This window comes from Ixodes scapularis, unplaced genomic scaffold (genome assembly GCF_016920785.2).
Source record: "Ixodes scapularis isolate PalLabHiFi unplaced genomic scaffold, ASM1692078v2 PGA_scaffold8__174_contigs__length_109621045, whole genome shotgun sequence".
Taxonomy (NCBI): Eukaryota; Metazoa; Arthropoda; class Arachnida; order Ixodida; family Ixodidae; genus Ixodes; species Ixodes scapularis.
In genome coordinates, this window is record NW_024609883.1 from 54978340 (window position 1) to 54997909 (window position 19570).

Genomic DNA, 19570 nt, shown 5'->3' on the forward strand with positions numbered 1-19570 from the left:
TTTTTTTAGTATCATAAGTAAACTGAGGACGATCAGCGTTTGACGATGTCCAAAATTTGTCAGGTAAATGTGACAGCAGGAAGATAAACACGAACACAACGGATAGAAATGGACAAACACACAGCTAACTATCAACTAGATTATGATTCTTCTTTTTCGTCTTTAAACCTAAGTACTTCCTCTCCTTCGTCCTTCATCCGAAGTAGTACCTCTTCAGTTCACAAAAATTACACTGTTGTAAATAAGTTAAGGTCAAAGCAATTCACCCGCATATCCTCCACACAGCTCGCGGAGGCCTGAAGCACCGAAAATATTGCTTTTTTTTTCCTCTTTGAGGGCAATCGAGGTGCCGCTAACAATCTTTCTTTTCTATTTTTTTTCTATCGCCAGTGCGTCAAGGATCTCGTGCGAATACGGATTCCAGTTTCGCGCAAGTGCTGATAGACTGTTGAGCGCTGGGCTGCCTTTACTAGCACGGCAATGGGCTGATATATGTCCTGCTGCCATGGTCTTCACAGATCCTACGTGCTCTCGTGTTCTGTCATTGATGCACCGTCCGGCCTGGTCAATATAACATTTCTTGCATGATAATTGTTTCTACGATCACATTTCCATCGGATTGAACTCAGTGAACGCGTGGCCTCAGCTTTCTTCTGTCGTCGCTCTTGGATAGGGTCAGCCATATCACTCGTGGAAAGAACCCCATCCATCGGCAGAACGGCAACTAAGCTAGGCCACGTTCCAAAGCGACGCGGGGCTCTGTCGACTTTGGCTCCGCACCAGCTGTGCGACGCTCGTATTGGCCCGAAGCGCTGACGTCAGCACGAATCACCCTGTCCCTGTCTACCCACCGCCATGGTGAGACACTGAATGTGTAAACACGATATCCCCTTACCCACCCACTTTCCTCGCGGCATCATGCATGGCGCTGACGAACGGACTGACACCGGAGGGTTTTTGTGAAAACGAACGTTCTAATGCTGACCCGCTAAAAAAGTGCCGCTGAATGAATCTTTTCGCTAGAGACGACCCTTGTGCGCAGCGTCAACGCCATTACCGAAGTGTACGACCACGACAGCGACACCAGTGCAGAAGCCCGCGCCCTGTTTCTGGCCCAGGGCTCCTGGGGAGGACTTGCTGGAGACATGCCGAGGTAGGCTTGACATTGCTGCATGAACCCTGTGTTTACATCTCAATAACCAATACATTAATTATAATGAAGAGGCAACAAGAACAATACTGAGAAACAAGCAAACAGCTAGGAATATTACAAGTAAGGATTAGGAAAAGAATACAGTAATATTGCTATTGTAGTGAAAATAAAAACGATGCGAATGAAAATGGCCATTTTTGGTGAAATCAATGGTTCTCTTTAGTGCACGTATGTAAAACCAATTTACAGCATCGCGAGCCAATCTTAATGTTATCGGGGCACGGCACGAAACAGACGACTACCGTACAGCACCAACACCACCCAAAATAACCGAAAGCCCGTGCACTAACATTTTGACGCCATCACAGCGAGGTCGAGCAGACGCGAATTGGTCCCGAGTGCTGAGTCAGCGCTCGGCTAGGCCTTGTTTCGTGCGTCGATCGTGGCTCGGCGTCGGGCCAGGGCACAATTAATTAGTTGGCGCCATCCTAGTGTGATGACGTTACATGGAGGTAGATGAGGGTCTTCACAAACTACGGTTAATCTAAAAGGCGTTGCCAGCGTTCCTGCGCAACGCTTTAACGACCGCTTGCTGCAAAAATGTTATTAACTTAATCAGCCCGGAGAGGTCTCCATTTGTCAAGTTATGCTAAGGCGGAGTTAGGGTTCAAGGAGCCTGGATTGGAGAAAAAAATGTATCATCTTCCTATTTTTGTTTCTTTCAAATCACATGAGCAATAAAAAAAAAAGTTTTCAGCCGATTGCCGGCCAGCCAAAGAATTGGTGTCTTTCTAACGTGTCCCAAACGCGGTCTCTTTGTGGGCTTCTGTAACACCAGAGGAAAGTGATGTACCCCGAAGCGGGGTTGTGCTGACACCTTGATTGAGGACGTGGTATTCCTGCACAATTTCAATGCCCGAGTATAATTTTTGAACCTAGAGATGGGTAGCCACGAGCAAGGCTTCGAGTCATCACTAGTAATGATATATATCTAAGGAGGAAGACAGCTTAAGGAATAATGGTTTGTTGTAAGGGTTTAGAAGTATTGCCATACCATCGATATGCGTGGGTTTTGTCGGAGAACGTGATGGTTCGAGACTGCATTCAAATTACAAGTGTAGGCTCATGTATACGCTAATTTTAAAAACTCCATGGCAAGTGAAATGAAACGTGAGGTTTTATAGTTTTCAATTTAATAAAAAAATTAATTAAAGTGGCTCACCGTCAAGAAATCTTATACTTTCACATTTGTCGTAAATCTTGCCACCATGTGGCTCCTTGATTTATCTAAAAAAATCGTCTTATTGTTGCATATTAGGGCCCCTAGTGTTACTTCTGATGTTTAAAGTTATGTATCACAGTTTATTTCTTAAGAATGTGGATAGCCTTCAATTGTGACTTTCGTTGTTAAGCTTGAGAAATCTGCAGTTGGGTTTGATAGCAGAGCACTCATTTTCAATTTCGTGACTGCTGCAAATGTGGGATGATAAGCCTTATCATTTGTTCTAAATTGCGCTGCACCAAAACGCCTATAATGAATTTCTTGACGCAGACACGATGCGTACGAGCAGCCGGTCAACATGTTTGGCACGCTTTCCGTGGCCAGCGAAGCCTCACCTTCAAGGGAATTGCGGCTGTGGGGTCTCCGCCAGCGGATGCGAGGTAAGCTCTACTCTAACACTCTATTTGAAAACACTTGCGACTGCTCCATGACCACCGATCATAACGCGGTAATAAAGAAATTGCCAAATGGTGTTTTGAGTGGTTCAGAACTGCGCAGCGAATTCGGGCAGACAACCATCATAAACGCATAGGACCACGTATTAAGGGGTTTTATTTTTCAATTATGAACTCCAATCGGCTCTGGTCGTGCGTTCGAACACAAGGAGCCGATTGAAAACTGTCTCTACAGATCACGGCATGATCAAGTTTTATATATCTAATCAGTAAGGAACAGAGAAGGAAATCAACGTCATTGGAAATGGTGCTCGTCACAGGTCACCCCTTTAGAAGTTATAAGTGCCCGTAATACAGTGTAGCGCACTCGATTATTCGTTCTTCCCCTGCATTCATGTGAAAGAGCTAGATAGAATAAATCCTTCCCATGACTGCAGGGGGGGGGGGGGGGGTGCCCTAATTGCTTCTTGCCGATCATTAAATTTTTGTTTGATCTAGAAGATGCCTGCCCTCTGCGATTCATTCAACCACGAGAGCGTTCTAAGGGCACCATGAAGTGACACGAAAATATCAAGGGCACAAATCTTTGGCGCTGCGATCAATAAGGCCACGCGTCTCAAATGTATTTGAAATAGAATCTTTGTTTATGGGGTACTGAAATTAAACTGAGCAGGTTTCCCTTTAAGGCTGGTTCACACACTTGCGGGTGCTTATGGCCGGAGAGGGTTAAAACCGCCTCTTCGGTTGCAAGCAGTTGCAGGCGTGTAAACCAACATTTATAGGAAGGAAGCGTTATGATAGATGCTGAGTGTCTTCTAACAGCTACCAATCAGAAATGATGACCTCTTAGGTCAGCTGCCCAGCATTGAACAACTCGTTCTTTCAGGCTCCTATGACAAGTATAACAGCAAGATTGCTTCATCCCAATGCTCGTATTTCAGGGCGACGAAATGAAGTTGGTTCTAGGACAAGCCACTACCTCGGAACTTTGGAGGTAATATAAAAGCTTATTCGCAGCTATGTAAAATGGGCTCGGCTGATTATGTAGGAGCAAGTAGACTGAATCGTCGTTCAAAGCAGGTCGCTTTATTGCATTAATAAAGTAGCGTATCTTTTTGACACAGAAATAATTTTATTCAACCATAATCTAGAAAGTCCTAACATATGTTACAATGTTGTGTTATTGAGCAAAGCTGCTGCGTAGACATGCATGCTTATACACATCTAAAATTGTTATCAGCGTGATTGTCTACTCATGTGCAACATAAAAAATAGAAGCAAGCAAAACAGAGGAGGTATTTTGGTGTTTGTGTTTAAGTTTTTACTACTAGCTTCTACAGCTCTATCTGCTTACACCAGGTGCCGTGAATGTTTGATGCAAATGGAAATGAGTGACTGTAAATATTTCGACTGCGTTTTACCTTGTATTTAATTGCTGCCACGGCCTCGTGCTTTAGTTCTAAGATGGGAATGCAGTGAAGTTAAAATTTCTAGATATCTGACGGCGAAATCACGTGGTTGAAAAATCAGTTAAGGGGAGACACCCCCTGGGAGGGTCAACTTTTGAACCCTTGACTTAAAATTAATGAAATTTACAGGGTAGGCTGGTGGTTATGTTAGAGGGTGCATAACAAAATTTCAGGTCTGTCGGTTAAGTGGGAAGGAAATTAGCGCAGCGTCTATCTGCCACACCCCTACATTGTTTAGTTAATCTATCGTTGGAAAACTATCACAATATTCAAGATTTTTATTCGCTAGATATGTAGCAGAATGCCTAGGAGGTGTGCCTATCGAAAGTTTTTTGTAAAAAGTCATTGATTTCTATCAATTTGCTCTTCTGTAAAATTGGTCAACTTTTTGGTCTTCTGTATCTCCGACAAAATGTCAACATTTTTTATAAAAGACATCCGTAAAGTGACAAACAAGCTCCATAGGCGCATTCCTTATTAAATTTCAGTCAGGAAAAGTGAAGAACGAGCCTTCCCTGTATTGCCATTAGCAAACGATAGATTGACTAAAATGGAATTTATACAAGAAAGTGGAACGGGGAAAAATGTGTTCAAAGTGCTCCAAACCCTACCTTTTCTTTAGCTTTGGTGGACAGAAAATAATTTATAAAAAATTAACTATGCAGTGTAAACTAGTGAAAATTGCTGGGAATACTTTCTGGATGTAGATGGATGTAAATATGTAATTTTTCAAAATCAATGTTTTCGTTTTCTGCAGAATTTTGTTTTCTCTGGGTAGTGTCCCCCCTTAAGAAACAGTTTCAACGCGAGTCGTGAATACACGACACGCTTTGCAACGTTCCAGAGTTTACTGCTGCGGTGTTGTATGAACACCGCTTGTTGAATTGACAAAGTCGTTGAGCAATGCTAACCAATCGGACGCTGTAATTTTTGTTTCTTTTGCAGAGCCGGATAGTTTTTCATGTGTCTTCGGAGAACGTGAACGGCGCCACGTGAGTTGTCCCTCTAATGCTCGTATACTCTATGCAACTAAAAAACATATGTTATTAAATTAGCGTGCTTTGTTTCTTCGTCGTGAGAATATTTTGAGGAGCGAAGGTTAGGATCTAGTATTTGGGCTATGAAACCACAAGTTTTGGAAGTTTCTGAAAGAAATATTTTTACATCACTGGCTCGAGTCGCACTGTTCGCAAGAAACGATTCCGGAGATGCGCAGCGTCCCCTATCCGTCCCTCCCCATCGTCCTTTCCCTTCCCCCTCTTATGTTCTCGATGTTTCATGGCAGCCCGACCTGTGGCACATCAGGAGTTGCTTGTGTCAGTTCATCATTTCGGAATTTTAGAGCAAAGAAGTCACGGCGATAACGGAACAGGGTTCTTGTGGCTTCGTTATGTGTTTGTTGTGCTTTCTTTGTGTTCTGAACTGACACTAGAAAGAGAGAAGGAATCGCACCGCTTCCAGGACGTACGGAGTGTACAAGTCGGTCCGAGCGTACACCGGAATAGCCCTCTGATTCCCCGCGCCGCACGGTACAATGGTGGGTCACCGAGAGTTCCTGTGGGATTTTTCACACAGCTCTAATGTGCGGAGAAACTTTGATTTTTACCTACAGAAGCTCTAAAACTTGAAGCAGGTTTTCTTGTTTAAGAATGGAAGTATTTAGAAGTCTTTTCATATTTTCGCTAAAGGTAATTGTATCGATTAAAATGTAAATAGAACTCTCAATGCTATATTTTAATGTTACGATGAATATATGCAACGACTTATTTTAGCCTATGTGAATACACTGCTAAAGGGCGGTTATGATCATCCAGCGCTCTGCCTCTTCAATTTGTCCCCGCAAAAAGCTTTCTATTTTCGTAAAAATGTTACGTCTCGTGTAATATATTATATAGTATATATTATATTTACTAGACTCACAAAAGCTTATAGAAAGAGAAGGTTCAGTAGCCCATACCATATGTTGTTCACAATGCTGCATCCATTGTGTGTTGCACCTTAAGATCTGAAGTAGAAGTTCTATCGTAAGCACGACAGCAAGTTAATGTCTCATAAGCGCGGCTAGCCGAAGCACGATGTGAGGCAACGAGCGCGTGGTGGAGTCGGAGCTTTTGCAGGTCTAATGTCGCAACAGACTATGGTGATCTGTTAAAGAACTGGTTTCAGACCTTGCCACCAAAGCATTGTGACGTGCATACACTTGTTTGAAGCTTAATGAGAGAATGTGAAGCACAAACCTACAAGTTTGTAATCTACAAGTGCAGGTTATAGCACAATGGAGGATATGCAAGTTTATTAACAGGTTACCTGAATCCACATAAGCTTTATTATATTCACAGTTTTTGACACTCTCGCTAGGTTCCTTTACTGGCGTGGAAGTGTTATAAAACACTACAGGAGAGAATAATTATGGGCACAAACCCGTTGAGTAAGAGCGAGAATACTTCGAACGATTGTTTTATGATTACATAGTCCAGCGTGAGATAAACGTCGAAGCGTGGCAATAGCCTTCCCGTGAAGGTGCGCTCCAAAAGAGGTCTGTTATTTCACTTTTCTGCAAAACATCGAGGTAGCCAATCATGGCGAAGAGTAGAAGAGTTCCAGCGTGTGACAATGCTCAGACTGCAATTTCACACCCACGCACACACAAACACACACACACACACATACGCACGCACATACGCAGTGGGGAGTGAAAGTAAGCATAGCGTTTTACTCGCCCATTGCCTAAGTTGTGACCGAGGAGTTCTCCAGGCTGCTGCGCAGATGGAGCCAGGCCAGGAACGGAGGATGACTCCGGGTAGGGAACTCGAGAACCGTGAGGTCGCTCGTATACACTGTTTACGTCTTTACCGAGCTATGTACATTGTCAGAGAGCACACTCTTGCAGCCGCTGGGTGCTTCTTTTATAGGGCATATTTCCCCCATATCTGTAGTAAGGACGTCTTGCAGTAAATTCCACAGCCAATGCTATTAAAGTGTCAGTTCCAAGCGTTTAAGGCTCGCCTCCATTCTTTCCCTCCCACACAACCAGCTCACAACCAGACATCCTTGACCCAGTAGCGCCGTGTCACCCTTAGGCTGCCCGTGTCATCGTCGAGTCTGGACGGGAGATTGGGACGCTTCTGAAGTCGAGAGCTCATCTGGCTGAACCATTAGACGTTCCTCGCTGGAAGAGGGTAATCCAGATGGCTCACTTAGGGTAAAGAGGCCGGCTGTTACCCTCATTGTCTAGGGGCGCCTTGCGGGTGGTACCATGCAATAGCGACTTGAGGCTTGGCGGTCACGTGCTTCTTGCTGCTAGGTTAAGTCGCACCCCTGCCCGGGGAAGACAGGGGAGGAGAGGGGGGGGGGGGGGGGGCAGAGGAACGAGGCCTCCACAAGACCTTTACAACACTGTGCACATCACATTTTTCCGATATAACCGTATTCTTGGCCTCATTATTCGCTGGGACCCTTCTATTGTCCGTCGAGATTGGCTGTCTTTGTGTTCCGCAGGCAGGTGAACTCACTGGTGTTTCTGTAAGTCCATCGCGTTACGCAATTACATCTTGCGCACGAACACCGGCTGAAACATCGGTGGTTTCGTATTCGCGACTCCAATCGTGTATAGGCGGCGCCACTCGTTTCCCGAAATGGCGGTTAAAGTGAGGGTCGGAGATGTGTGCTGGTATACCAGTTGCTGAGACCTGTCTAGTGTGCTGGCTTCACTGAGTGACACAAATTATTTCCGCTTATACGAGAAAGGTAGGGTGTCATGCGCATAACACCCTAGCTGACTGAAAACAAAAATGGTGTTTAGCGTAATATATCCTTGGGGAGGCACGTTTTAATTCAGGAAGAAAACCGAAACCGTAATCCAGTGAAACCGTGTTGAGGTTTAGCATATACGAGCGTGCGCCAGCACTCTGTGTTCGTGTTAGCGATGCGTGTTCCACAATGCGCGTGCGCGGTGCCCGAAATTTCGCTCTTAGATTGGCGTATGGCAGCGACGCGCTTGTGCATCGTGGAGCACGCAACCCTAACGCAAATGCACAGTACTTGCGTTTGCTTTGATACGCAATACTGCAACTGTCTAGTGATGCAGACTCACATGCCGGCTGCAGCACTCCATTAAGACAGTGAGGAATCTTGCTTGAATTCAGAAATGACTTTTCGCGAGCCATGATCGCGAGCAGTACCGCTGTGCCCGGTGAGGAGGAGACGCGGGGGGACTCTCACTAGAGCGCTTCCCGTTTCCGTCGCGAGAGGGCGAGCAACGAGCTGAAGACGCGAATAGGGACTCTCTGGAAGATTCTGCCATTTAAAACTGTAAAGAAAAGCCCCATTGCTGTTAAACAGGTCTTTTGAGTACAGGGTAGAAAGGCTTTGGAACGTGCTTTTTTTACGCGTTCTGATCTGAACTGCGAAAACTCTATATCGTCTGGGCTATGCATTTCAGACTTAAGCGAGGTTTTGTGATGGCACCAAACCTGTTCCTGCATGCGGTAGACCTCTGGAAGAAAACAGAAGAGGACGGGCACGCTTCAGGTCTGCATATGGAAACAGGTACGTTAATGTTGCGTGGGGCCGTACTGACGAGTCCAGCGAAGTGAATTAGGCAGCCCAATTCTCAAGGCGTAAAAAATTACATAACTCTCTTACTGCAAAAGCAGGTACTACTCTCAGTGAAAAACACGCAGCTTAGAGCTGTGAAGGTATAACACATTTGTTCTCATAATTTTTTTATTTTCACTTGCAACTGAAATGATGATATTGAGGCCAGTGGACAGTTAGAAACAAGCAGTGCTGGAAAGTGATTTACAGCCTTCTATGTTTTTTGGGGGGCGGTCGATGGGGTTAATTAGGTTCTTACACTTTACAACCAAGAGACTTCAGCAACGGGTTAAAATCATTGATTGAGTGAAAGTCAAATTTAATGGCTTTACCTGCCAATCCAACGAAGGATATCTGGCCCGCCGAGGTAGAGTACTGAGGATTAATTCTAACCACTTGGGTGTATTTTGACTTGCAACCGAAAGCTCGGTTACGCTGCGCCTCTTCCGCAATAAGCCTCTTTCAGATTGCGGGCACTTCGGCCGGGATTCAAACCCGACACCTGGAAATCCGTAAACCGGCGCTTTGTCACGAAGCAACCGAGGTGACTGTTGAGGCGCTAAAACTGAGGCAGCGCATTTGGACCAAATATTGTTTTTATGCATTGCACAGATTTATCCCAGACTGTAGACTATCACCTTTTTCAACGAAAATAGAAAAAAAAAATAGTTACACCGTGTTTACAGCAAGCTCCGGACCAGACACTCTTTGAATCACTAACAAGCCTGCGCCATGCGAGTTTTAGATTCTGATAAAGACGACGTAATACTTACCTTTTAACAGCTTGCCTCATCAGACATGTTGGAAGGTTACTTACTCCCGAAGTATTATCCCGACCTCAATACAAGACATGATTCACCAAACTGTTTAATTTGTGGCGCTGTCGAAGGCATAAGGAACGCAGCACTTGTATGTCGAACTATGCAGATAACCTTGAAGAACTTGCAAGAAGTAAAAAGAAAGTAGAACACGGTTCAACTCTTACGCTGGTTCATACACTTGCGTTTTTTTTAGGACCGTGCTCCTTAAAACCCCTTGAAATCTCTTCTGACAAAAAAAACTCACAAGCGCCCTCCATCGACTTGCCGTGAAACACGTGCAGTTTTCGTATATTTCCTATTTTTCTCGCATACCATTCTTTTTTTTTTTGGCTTGAAAATCCACTGAAAACTTTAGAAACGACAATTTCACATAGAAAGTACGTACATTTGATCTCGGAAATAGCGCAAAACGTTTGCTCCAGTGAAATGCAATCCCAGGGCCAGAGCAGAGGTGATGCAAGCGTGCCTGTGTGTTCCTTCGTGCTAAAGATATCGAAATATATCGGTCCTAAGCAAACCCAAAGATGTGAACGGGCCTTTACTTTAACAGTGGTGCTGGGAACATCACATAACCTCGGCTTCATTCTTTACAAATGCTATTCTACATTTGCTGTCAGCAACAGACCTTGACAGGATGCTCTAGCATTATGCACTGTGGCGGAGGCGATTAAAAAAATGAACGGAGCCGTTTGACAGACTAAAAGTGAATCCTTTATAGCTCAAGCCAGCGCCGCTCTCGTGCACCTTTTTCCAAGCTTTCAGCAGTGCATGAGTGTTGGCGTCAAACTGGAGAATCTGTTTGCAGCGGCTTTTGCCGATGCTACACGCACGACAATCATTGTCGTTTGGTCTGTGTTTTAATGCGGAAGCATTAACTGTCTCATGGAGTGAGCTGACGTCATCAGTTTGAAGCGCGAAAACGGCTCCTGGTTTCCGCGATCCCAATAGGAGCTATTCGCCTTCGGTTCCATTGGCTGGCGCGCGCGTCGACGGGGCTCCCAATGGCCGCTGCGCATGGCCCCCGATTTCCCGAAGCGCGCGCGAGCTAGTACGCAGCAGAAGACAAAGAAATCGGACGAGCAGACGACAAAGGGAGCGGACGAGCGGCTTGCATGCTTCTGCATTCACAACTCATAAGAGATGCTTAGGTGTACTTTAAGCTTTTTTGTGTTATATATGGACAACATAAATTTCTTTTTACTTTTTTTACAATCTGTCATACTCTTTACCTTCCTTCACATGCAAATATAGCAGTCGGAACATTTTCTTCAGCCTAACGTATCTTTGTTTTTTTTCGGCACCTTAATGAAATACGTTTATTCTTGTATGCGTAGCAATAGCTTTGTGTCAATGAGTCGTTGGGTTTACATTAGCATCAAAGGCATCGCCTATTCTGTTTGTCAGTGCGTCATTCTGATTTCTAAGATGTTTGGAGAAGTTGATCTCGTGGTTCTAGCTTCTTGCGTACTTGAGATTTTTGTAGTTAGTGCTTCGTCATTATGGGCCCGGTTAATGTGGGTACCTGGCGACATAGACAAACCATTTGAGGCCAAACTGGATGAATATGTGAATTTTTGTCTCGTTATAAAAAAGTCGCATTATGAACGATCCTTTGGAAGAGGGAAGGTGTTGAGGTGTCTATATTACCAAGACATGACCGTAGCTTCTTCAGCGACCAATCATTTTGTTACCACACAGCAGTCTAGCTCCATTAATCGAGAGGATTGGTCGACAGGCGGAATTATTAGAGGATTTTAGGGAACCCTTTTTGCCCATCCGATATGCTACGATTGGCCCTTCGGTACGAACTCTGCATGTGCGCGTCTTCTGCGGTAGCATGTAGTTCCTGCCGTAGAGCCCATGGTAAACCTTATCGGACGTGCAAAAACGATTCCCTAAAACTCTCTATCATCTGTAATGTAGCGAACGCCTATACCCCGTTACACTCTAACTCCCAGAGCAGCCAAGGTTACCATGCTTTGGAGTCAAAGAGGCAGCGGAAAAAGTGCATCGTCATGGTGCTCATCGTCACAGGCTAAATCAATCAGTCACACAGATCAAAAAACGTAAAATCAGGGTGCATTCGCCGTGCAGGATTGGCTCAGCCGGGGATAGAAAACGCACTAAGCATCAGCTATGTTCGGCCTTGTTAAGCAGAACATAGTCACCTGACGAATTCGCCCCGTATATTAGGCACTTGACCTAGATAATGAGGTTATTAAATTTGTAACGTACGCTTTTGTCACATTCTGAACTCTAGATGTCAGTGCCATAGAATAGCACACATTTCAGTGCAAAAAAAACAACAAAAAAACACGTGCCTATATTTTGCAGCATCGATCATCGATTGTGTGAAACGGGAGATTGGCGGCGAATGCTATGATATAAAAAGCAAAGGATTGGCCGCTGTGACTCTTGAGTTTTAGCGTTTGGGTTGGAAGCAATCGGATATGGTAAACATCAGCGGTACTTTTCTAGACTAATTGCAGAACGCTGACACCTGAATATGTCACCTTGTGTCCTCAGTGCACCGAGTGTACGACGTTCGCACGGAGCGTCTGAATGGCGAAACTGGGCTCGAAATCGCCGACGAAGACAGCTGTTTGGAGGTCGTAGAGCCGCTTAGGATATCCACGGACACGAGTCGGGGACAAGCGGTTCAGCTTGTGTTTCACAGGTGAGTGAGCTTGAGGCTAAGCCGCCGGTTAGGTTTCAGACAACAGACAACAACATAAAACACAGGAGGGCGGAAAGTGGAGCTCGTTTGTACCTAGTTGTGGTAAAAATATAATTAATCCATAATAAAGGTTAGGGCGGTAATATGGCATTGATAAAATGGGAACGACGTGAACTCGGAATTTCAGAACTGTGAGTACAAGTTAGCCTTTCCCAAAGCTAACACCGAAAAGGATGTTACAAAAACACCCTAAAGGGGATACTGACGTGCATTTATGCTCGCCAAGGTTTTTATTTTAACATGACATATAAGAGACCAAATACCCAGAACAAAAATTGAGGCTCGAATTTAGTTTTCTTTCCGCCCGAAAACCGCCGATTTAAAATTGGCCGTATTGAGTCGAACCCACTCTCTTCTCCGTGGTCACGTGTCGTTTTCTATGATCTGGACACAAACACCAATTATAGTCAAAGTCGTGGGTCATCGAAGGCACACATTCGATATTAAATATATAAGAAATATATTATATTATACACAGTTTCGTAGCTTCTAAAACACTGCAAATACGTGGACTGAAAAAAAAAAATGTTCCCAGCCACGACCTCCGTCAGCTCACTGCTCCTTCATATTTCTTCTTCCTCCCAAGTCCGATTTCGGTGTCGGCCTCGAGCAGTTCTATTTTTGACTTTATTACATATATACTATTCGCTATAAAGAGATGTTGATTTAGTAGTTGGGTAGTTTTGTGACACCATAATGAATCGTCTGGCAAAACATATATAAACCCTTTTTTGTGTGGATGAAGGGGGGGGGGTTGACCATTCCTTAAAGATGCTGGTGAACGCAATGGGGTGCGGTTGGTCTTAGCACGCTCCTAGGGGTACTTTTCTAGGGCCCTTAGGAATTCCAAAATTAATGAAAATAAATAGACTGTGCCGCTTACAAGGAACAGACACCACGTGCAGTACTCACTTGCGCAGAAAAACAAGCACAAATGCGACGAATAACGCACAGGAAATAAACTCAATCCTCTTGACTGCTCCACCTCCTTATATGCTCCACTGCATTATAAACTCCACAGCTCAAATACTCACATTTACAGACCAGCAACTCGTTAATTACAAAGGTTACAAGTTGCTTTATTTTTGTCCATGTTTCACGTAAAGCGTATCAAGATAGGATTTAAGGAGGAGAGGCGACAGCCCCCATAAGCCCATAAATGAAAACCTCTTCTATGAAAAAAATGACATCAACCAGATTTTAAAAATCCATGTTTAGTATTTGGTGAAATGGCAAATATTACGTGAACCAATAGATCTCGGCAATCCATCACCCTGGACGACACATCTGTCCGTGACTTCAGATATTTCTGCTGAAAGATCTGACGTCAAGGATCCGACGTCACCACTTAGGCCTTACGCATACAACTACACCTGAGCATAATATATCTAGGTTTAGGAAATGTACCTCAAAGTAATAAACGGAGCAGAAAAAAAAAAACAAAAAAAAAACGACAACATTAGTACATCCAATAGTTATTGGACATAGTCACTTAACGACCTGAGCGCAAACGGCTTGATGTGTGTGAAGTGCTGCGAACAGCCTTCAAAAGGGGTGTTTTCCTCTCTTCATCACATCACTCTTTCCTCACCCTCTCTACATCCTTCAAGTATGAAGGATCTTATATAAAACAGCATCCTATTTCACTATTAAAATGGGTGCATAACTGGAAATTAAGGAGCTGAACGGGTATAGCCATGAGTATAAATCTCCGGAACACCGGTTTTACATCCTTAAATAATTAAGGGCGTTAAATGTCTTAGTCCCTGAACATCGCCTCTACTTCCCTTCGCACCACAATTTTTTTTTCCCATTAAATACACATTCCAGACATAAAATGTAGCACCTGGTCGTGTCTGCAATCTGTGTTTGTTTTCGTTTAGTTCGGGCAATTGTTTTCGGGCTAAACTTTATTCACTGATAAAGTGAGTTTAACACTAACCTATTAGCTCATACTTTATGCTTTGCGTGTAGGAGCAGACAAATACCCAATACACATTTGTGCACAAAGTTGTGAGCACTGCTTGTGACCTGGCTCCACAGAGTATGCGACACTGCGAATCGTCCGGACGCCTTTTTAATCTCGAAAACTAATTAACGCTCAAGGAAGCTAAGTGAATTACCTGGTCAATGTGGAACTGAGTCAGAATTGCGCGATATGTGCTAGCAGATTAACAGTTTATGGACTGCGTATGCCGATTGCTGGAACTACTTCCAGAAACATCTAAAAATAAAATTAGCGCTAAAAGCAAAAAGGATCTGCGCATGATTTGTTTTGATTTCAATGATGGTACCACTACTGTAAGTCATTTAGGGGCCATTTTAAAAACTAGGTATTTTTCTTCTCAAGGAAACCTCTTACCTGGAAGCCGCAGACAATTATCAGAATACCAGAAAGTAAGTATTGATTGTTATTACAAATTGGGTCTCCCAAATAACTTGGCTGTTTTATTGTTTAACTTGTGTTTACCTTTCTGTAGTATCATCATGATGCATCAATATTATATGAGGGTTCGGGTGGTCACTGTAATGATGCTAGGAGAAATCTCAAGATTAAAACAGCTGAGAGCATCTACCCATAGTTTTGTTTGTTTGAACGTATTGATAATTTTGGAAGGTTTTATACATAATAAAAGCTGTCATAATACAAAAGAATGCCATTTCGACAAACTTCAAAACAAGTTATAATTGAACAAGCTCCAGCCGTACAAACTATTCACGCGAGAAAAACATTTGTAAAATTCGCCAGCAAAACTAGATTGTGCTCAATGCATTCACTTGAGGAAGCTTCCACCTAAGCAAATTTTTCGTCGAGTCCCTCGAAGTTTGTTCAAGTGGTATTCCATTGTAACCAGATGGATTCTAATATATCATTCTGAAAAAAAAAAAAATCGATTGCGATATTTTGATGGCGATTTCGTTTAAATAGATTCTGCTTTCTTCTAGAGGGTTCCATAGTGTGGTTGTAGCCCCTACAAGAAACAGAAAAAAAGATACAGGTTTACATTTTGTTATACGGTTTTGAAGATTTGAGGCATATTTAGTTGACTAAATATTTGTGAATGTTTCGAGGGAAGCTAAGATATGACTCGTTACTTGGTTCTGAACATTACAAAGGCGCCTGAACCTTCCGAAGTCATTTTAACCCGTGTCTTAGGTATTTGAAAACACTAGAAAACCGTTTAAAATGAGTCCAGTGTGCGCCATTTGTTTTAGCAGTAAATCTACTAATAATGACGTAAAGGTCATGACAAATAGCGAGTCCGATCCATTCCTAAACACAAAGGGGATCGTACCAGGATGGGCTCAAGGCTGCTAAATTAGCATTAACTGTCCGGCTCCTCCCTTCGCTGTCTTAGTTATGTTCTGAATATTGCATTCCCAGCTTGCGAAAATAGGAGCACACAAGGAACAAATAAAAAAAAAAAATTGTACACTGACGAGATTCCTAACCGCAAGCCGGAATGATGCTCCAAATCTCTTTTCTCAAGAAAAGCCATATTGCAGCTTATTCAGTATGAGTTTTTTCACGGTCGCATCTGTTTTATCCCACAAAGCCTCAGGCCTTTCCCCTGCTTCAACGTTGTACTTATTGTGATGGGTAACCGCACTGTCTTAAGAATATTAACAACTATGCACATAAAATATTCTAAACGCATTGACTTTTTGCTTTTTTTGTAACACGTTATGTAGGCAAAAAAGAATCCGAGCAAAAGCGTGTCGTATGTCTCGGAGATGGAGCAGCTTGGGACAGCCGAGTCTGCGGCGGGAAAGCTTCCTCGTTGGCTGCTCTGGCCGCAATGGCCCCTCTGTCCCGCGAAAAGGTGCTTGCCTTTCTTATTTTTCTACAAACTTAGACATAAGCAGATTCTTTTGTGGTAGACCAGAAACACACTTTGCGGCACTAACAAGAACAAGCCATCGCCGTATTTTTTAAAATTTATTTAATTATATATAGACTCTCGTCAAAACTACTATAGTGGTGGAAAGTGTTCAGTTGGGATACTAACCTAGGTGGTAAATGTTGATGACCTCTCAATTACCCTTTCTACGTAAAACGCGAAAATAATCGAAGTCAGCTTAGCATGTGTTTTCTGCTTTGCCAACCCCAGTGCGTGGTTATGATTAACGTTGGCCGCATAGGAGAGGCACCAGGCCCCGTGGCCACTTGTTCTGGCTTCAAGTTGAGGGGATGAGCGATGCCTATACACCTTTTCCACAAGGGCGCAGCCATCTTGAATGCCGTCACTTTTTGTATGCACTAAAACGTTTTTTTATCTCTCCACGTCATTGGAAAGTGTTTACAAAAAATGCGCGGTTGTCACACATCCTTGTTTGGCCTCACCTATACTTTCTCCCATATTTAAGATTGAAATGTTTTATATGTTTTTCGTCCTGCATACTACATACGGAACCGACGTGATTGAAAACGATAAGAAAAAAAAAAACAAAAAAACAAACGAATAACGTCTATGTTTTTTTAATTTGCTTGGTGACCACCATTGCCTGGCAAGCAAACTCTAGGCAAACTTACTTAAGTATTAACATTAGGGAGTGATTCTGTGTAGTATTTAGCGAAAGTGGACAAATCGTTTCATAAATTATTTAGCAGGGTTTGCACGTTACGTTATTGCAGTATATGCCGGCGGGCATCGCGATTTGCTGTTGCGTAGAAAGTCAAATTCGCCGGCGCAAAAAGCACGCTGCAAAAGGATTTTGCCCAATGGAAGCCATGTTTTTTAGATAAATTATTCTTGCTTGATGCAGCGTTATGAGGAACGGCGCGAACGTCTGGCATCACGAAAACGCGCTTTATGCAAACAAAGTAGTTTGCGGTTCCACGCTTTATGGTCCGTGCCGAAGGTGCGGTGCAGAGGAACATTTACAACACAGTATGTTTTTAAATCTCTCCCCCCCCCCCCCCCTTTTTATCTGATCGTTGCTTCTCAAGAGAACACGTTTTGTTCCTGGGGGACTCTCTCCTTCGGTCCAGGGGTGTTCATTCGGCAATAGAATTTGTGCCTCCTGTTCACAGCAATCGTCCAAACAAAATTGGTCGAAGCTTGGGAAAGAACTTGAGAACGACACTCCAGTAAGACTCAGAGCAGCTGCCAACATTCGGCGGTCACTCTGAGGTCATTAGGATCGTTTTTTTCAAGCATACCTACTGTAAAAACCTGTATAGTTCTACGAAACGTCGGGTTAATACCTAACATTTAGTCCATTCTATGCTCCTATGGTCGGGACACCTTTTTGAAGCAGTTCAGCAGCAAAGAAAACATGTTTGGGTGCCTCAATGATGGTATATGTAAAGTGGAACGCGCAAAACGTTTGTACATTAAGTAAATCCCGTTGAAACGTAATCTTTGACGTTCATAGCTTGCAAACACTTATTAGTTTTCCTCTTCGCGCAATGACAGACGCAGAAAAAGAAAGGAAAGAAACAGCTTTCCCCTCCTCAGCTCGCAACTAAAACAAGCGGTCACTTGATGTGACACTAATTGTGTACTGCTAGTGTTGATCATAGTCATGTGCTGGGGATGGCAAGGCATAGAGCAGGGCCTGAGCTTCAGACATTGTTAGAGTTCGGCTATTCTCATCTTTGATTGAACACGAGCCAATACCCCAACATTTGGCGATTTTGATTATCATGAGTCCGAGCGCTCGACTCGGGCTTATGACAATCGAATACGTCAAGGTGTCAGGTGACTCAGGGGCGAAGTCGTGATGTCATGTGATGTCACCTTGTCAGCAAGGCTAATTAATACTGGTAGTGGCGTTCTCAATTTAAATCGACTTGACAAAGTGAGTCACGTGACAACGCCACATAACGTCACGGGGCCATGCGACGTGAGTACTTGACAGCCTGTCTTGACACTATGATGCCACGTGACCACGTGACACATGATTAATCATAGCGCCAGTATAAAAGTGCCACAGAAACCGCAATTTCGAATATATCGCAGATTTGTGTATGACAGTTTCATTATTACGTTGCCACTCAGATGCCATTTTTTTTATTCTAAAATATTCCTTTCGTGTAGCTAACAAAAACAGAAAATTCAGAAAACCATGACTCGTTTTGAGCCGGTTATCAGTATACTTTTTCCAGTTCAGTTCAGGTTCAATTCAAAGATGGCGGGGAGATTCCGGTTTTCTCCAGATTCCGGAACCGAAACAAACGGTTCGGTTCCGGGTTTCGCTCTGGTTCACTCCAATTCGGTTCCGGTTCAGCACGCTGGTCCTGACCACGAATGATTTGGGACAGGCCGGGTAATTGAAATCAAACTGGAGATACCGTCCAGTATACGTGGGATTCCTGTACACGGAAAACATTTCCTTTTCGTGTTTCCATCTTAGGAGCACGTCGGGAAAATATAATTTATCGTCCTTTCACGTTCTACGGCGAACGTTGATGGCCAGTTAGATGAAGTTTGGGTGCGAGAAAAATCTGTCCACTTTCGGCTTTTGAAGAGTGTAGAAGCAGTAATCTACATGCTGCAAAATTACTTTGGGTAGTGGGGCGAATGACTGCAGGGCCTTTTCCTCAATGGGTTCCATGCACAGGCTTTGATGCCCGAGACTGGCTGTGATGACCGAGATGGGCGCCCCCATTGAAGTTCCACTGGCTTGCTTGAAGAGCTCCCCCGTCACACTAAAATAAATGCTGCTGAGAGAGAACTCAATAAGGCGGGCTATTTCTTCCACAGTATGCGCGGTCCTGTCGCTTAGTTTCTTCTATTTTTGAGGGCCTTTCTGGAAGTGCCATCTGCCAAAGGAACCGGCACACTAGTGAAAAGCGAAATGCCGTTGAATGACACTAGGCTTTCCTCAGCGCTCATCTTCAGTTTGTAGACGCGGTTCACGAAGTCGCCAGAGTTGCTCACACAAGTTGTCGTTTTTCTCTTTAGGGGAGAAAGAGTGTGCTGAGGATAGGGAAGATAGAAAAATATGGTGAAGAACTGAACGAGAGGACTGCCGTTAGCATAGAAGAACTGTGCCACCCCTTTGAGTTCTGCCTCAGCAGCGTCTACTTTAGCGTCAAGGGCGATTTCTTTAAGCATGTAAATAAAACCGTAATTTGTGAATACGTCTCCGTCACCACGATCAACCTGTG

General features: G+C 43.8%; 1 protein-coding gene across 1 annotated transcript in view; it reads left to right on the forward strand.

Moving 5' to 3' along the window:
- The window catches only part of LOC120843974 (putative phosphoenolpyruvate synthase), a 110272-nt gene that overhangs the window by 48498 nt on the left and 42204 nt on the right, over nt 1-19570 (forward strand). Inside the window, exons 5-12 of the mRNA XM_040215506.3 lie at nt 1043-1153; nt 2706-2815; nt 3772-3824; nt 5245-5291; nt 8741-8847; nt 12243-12393; nt 14804-14850; nt 16147-16277. Coding sequence (XP_040071440.1) covers nt 1043-1153; nt 2706-2815; nt 3772-3824; nt 5245-5291; nt 8741-8847; nt 12243-12393; nt 14804-14850; nt 16147-16277 — 757 coding nt within the window. The remainder of the gene's footprint in view (nt 1-1042; nt 1154-2705; nt 2816-3771; nt 3825-5244; nt 5292-8740; nt 8848-12242; nt 12394-14803; nt 14851-16146; nt 16278-19570) is intronic.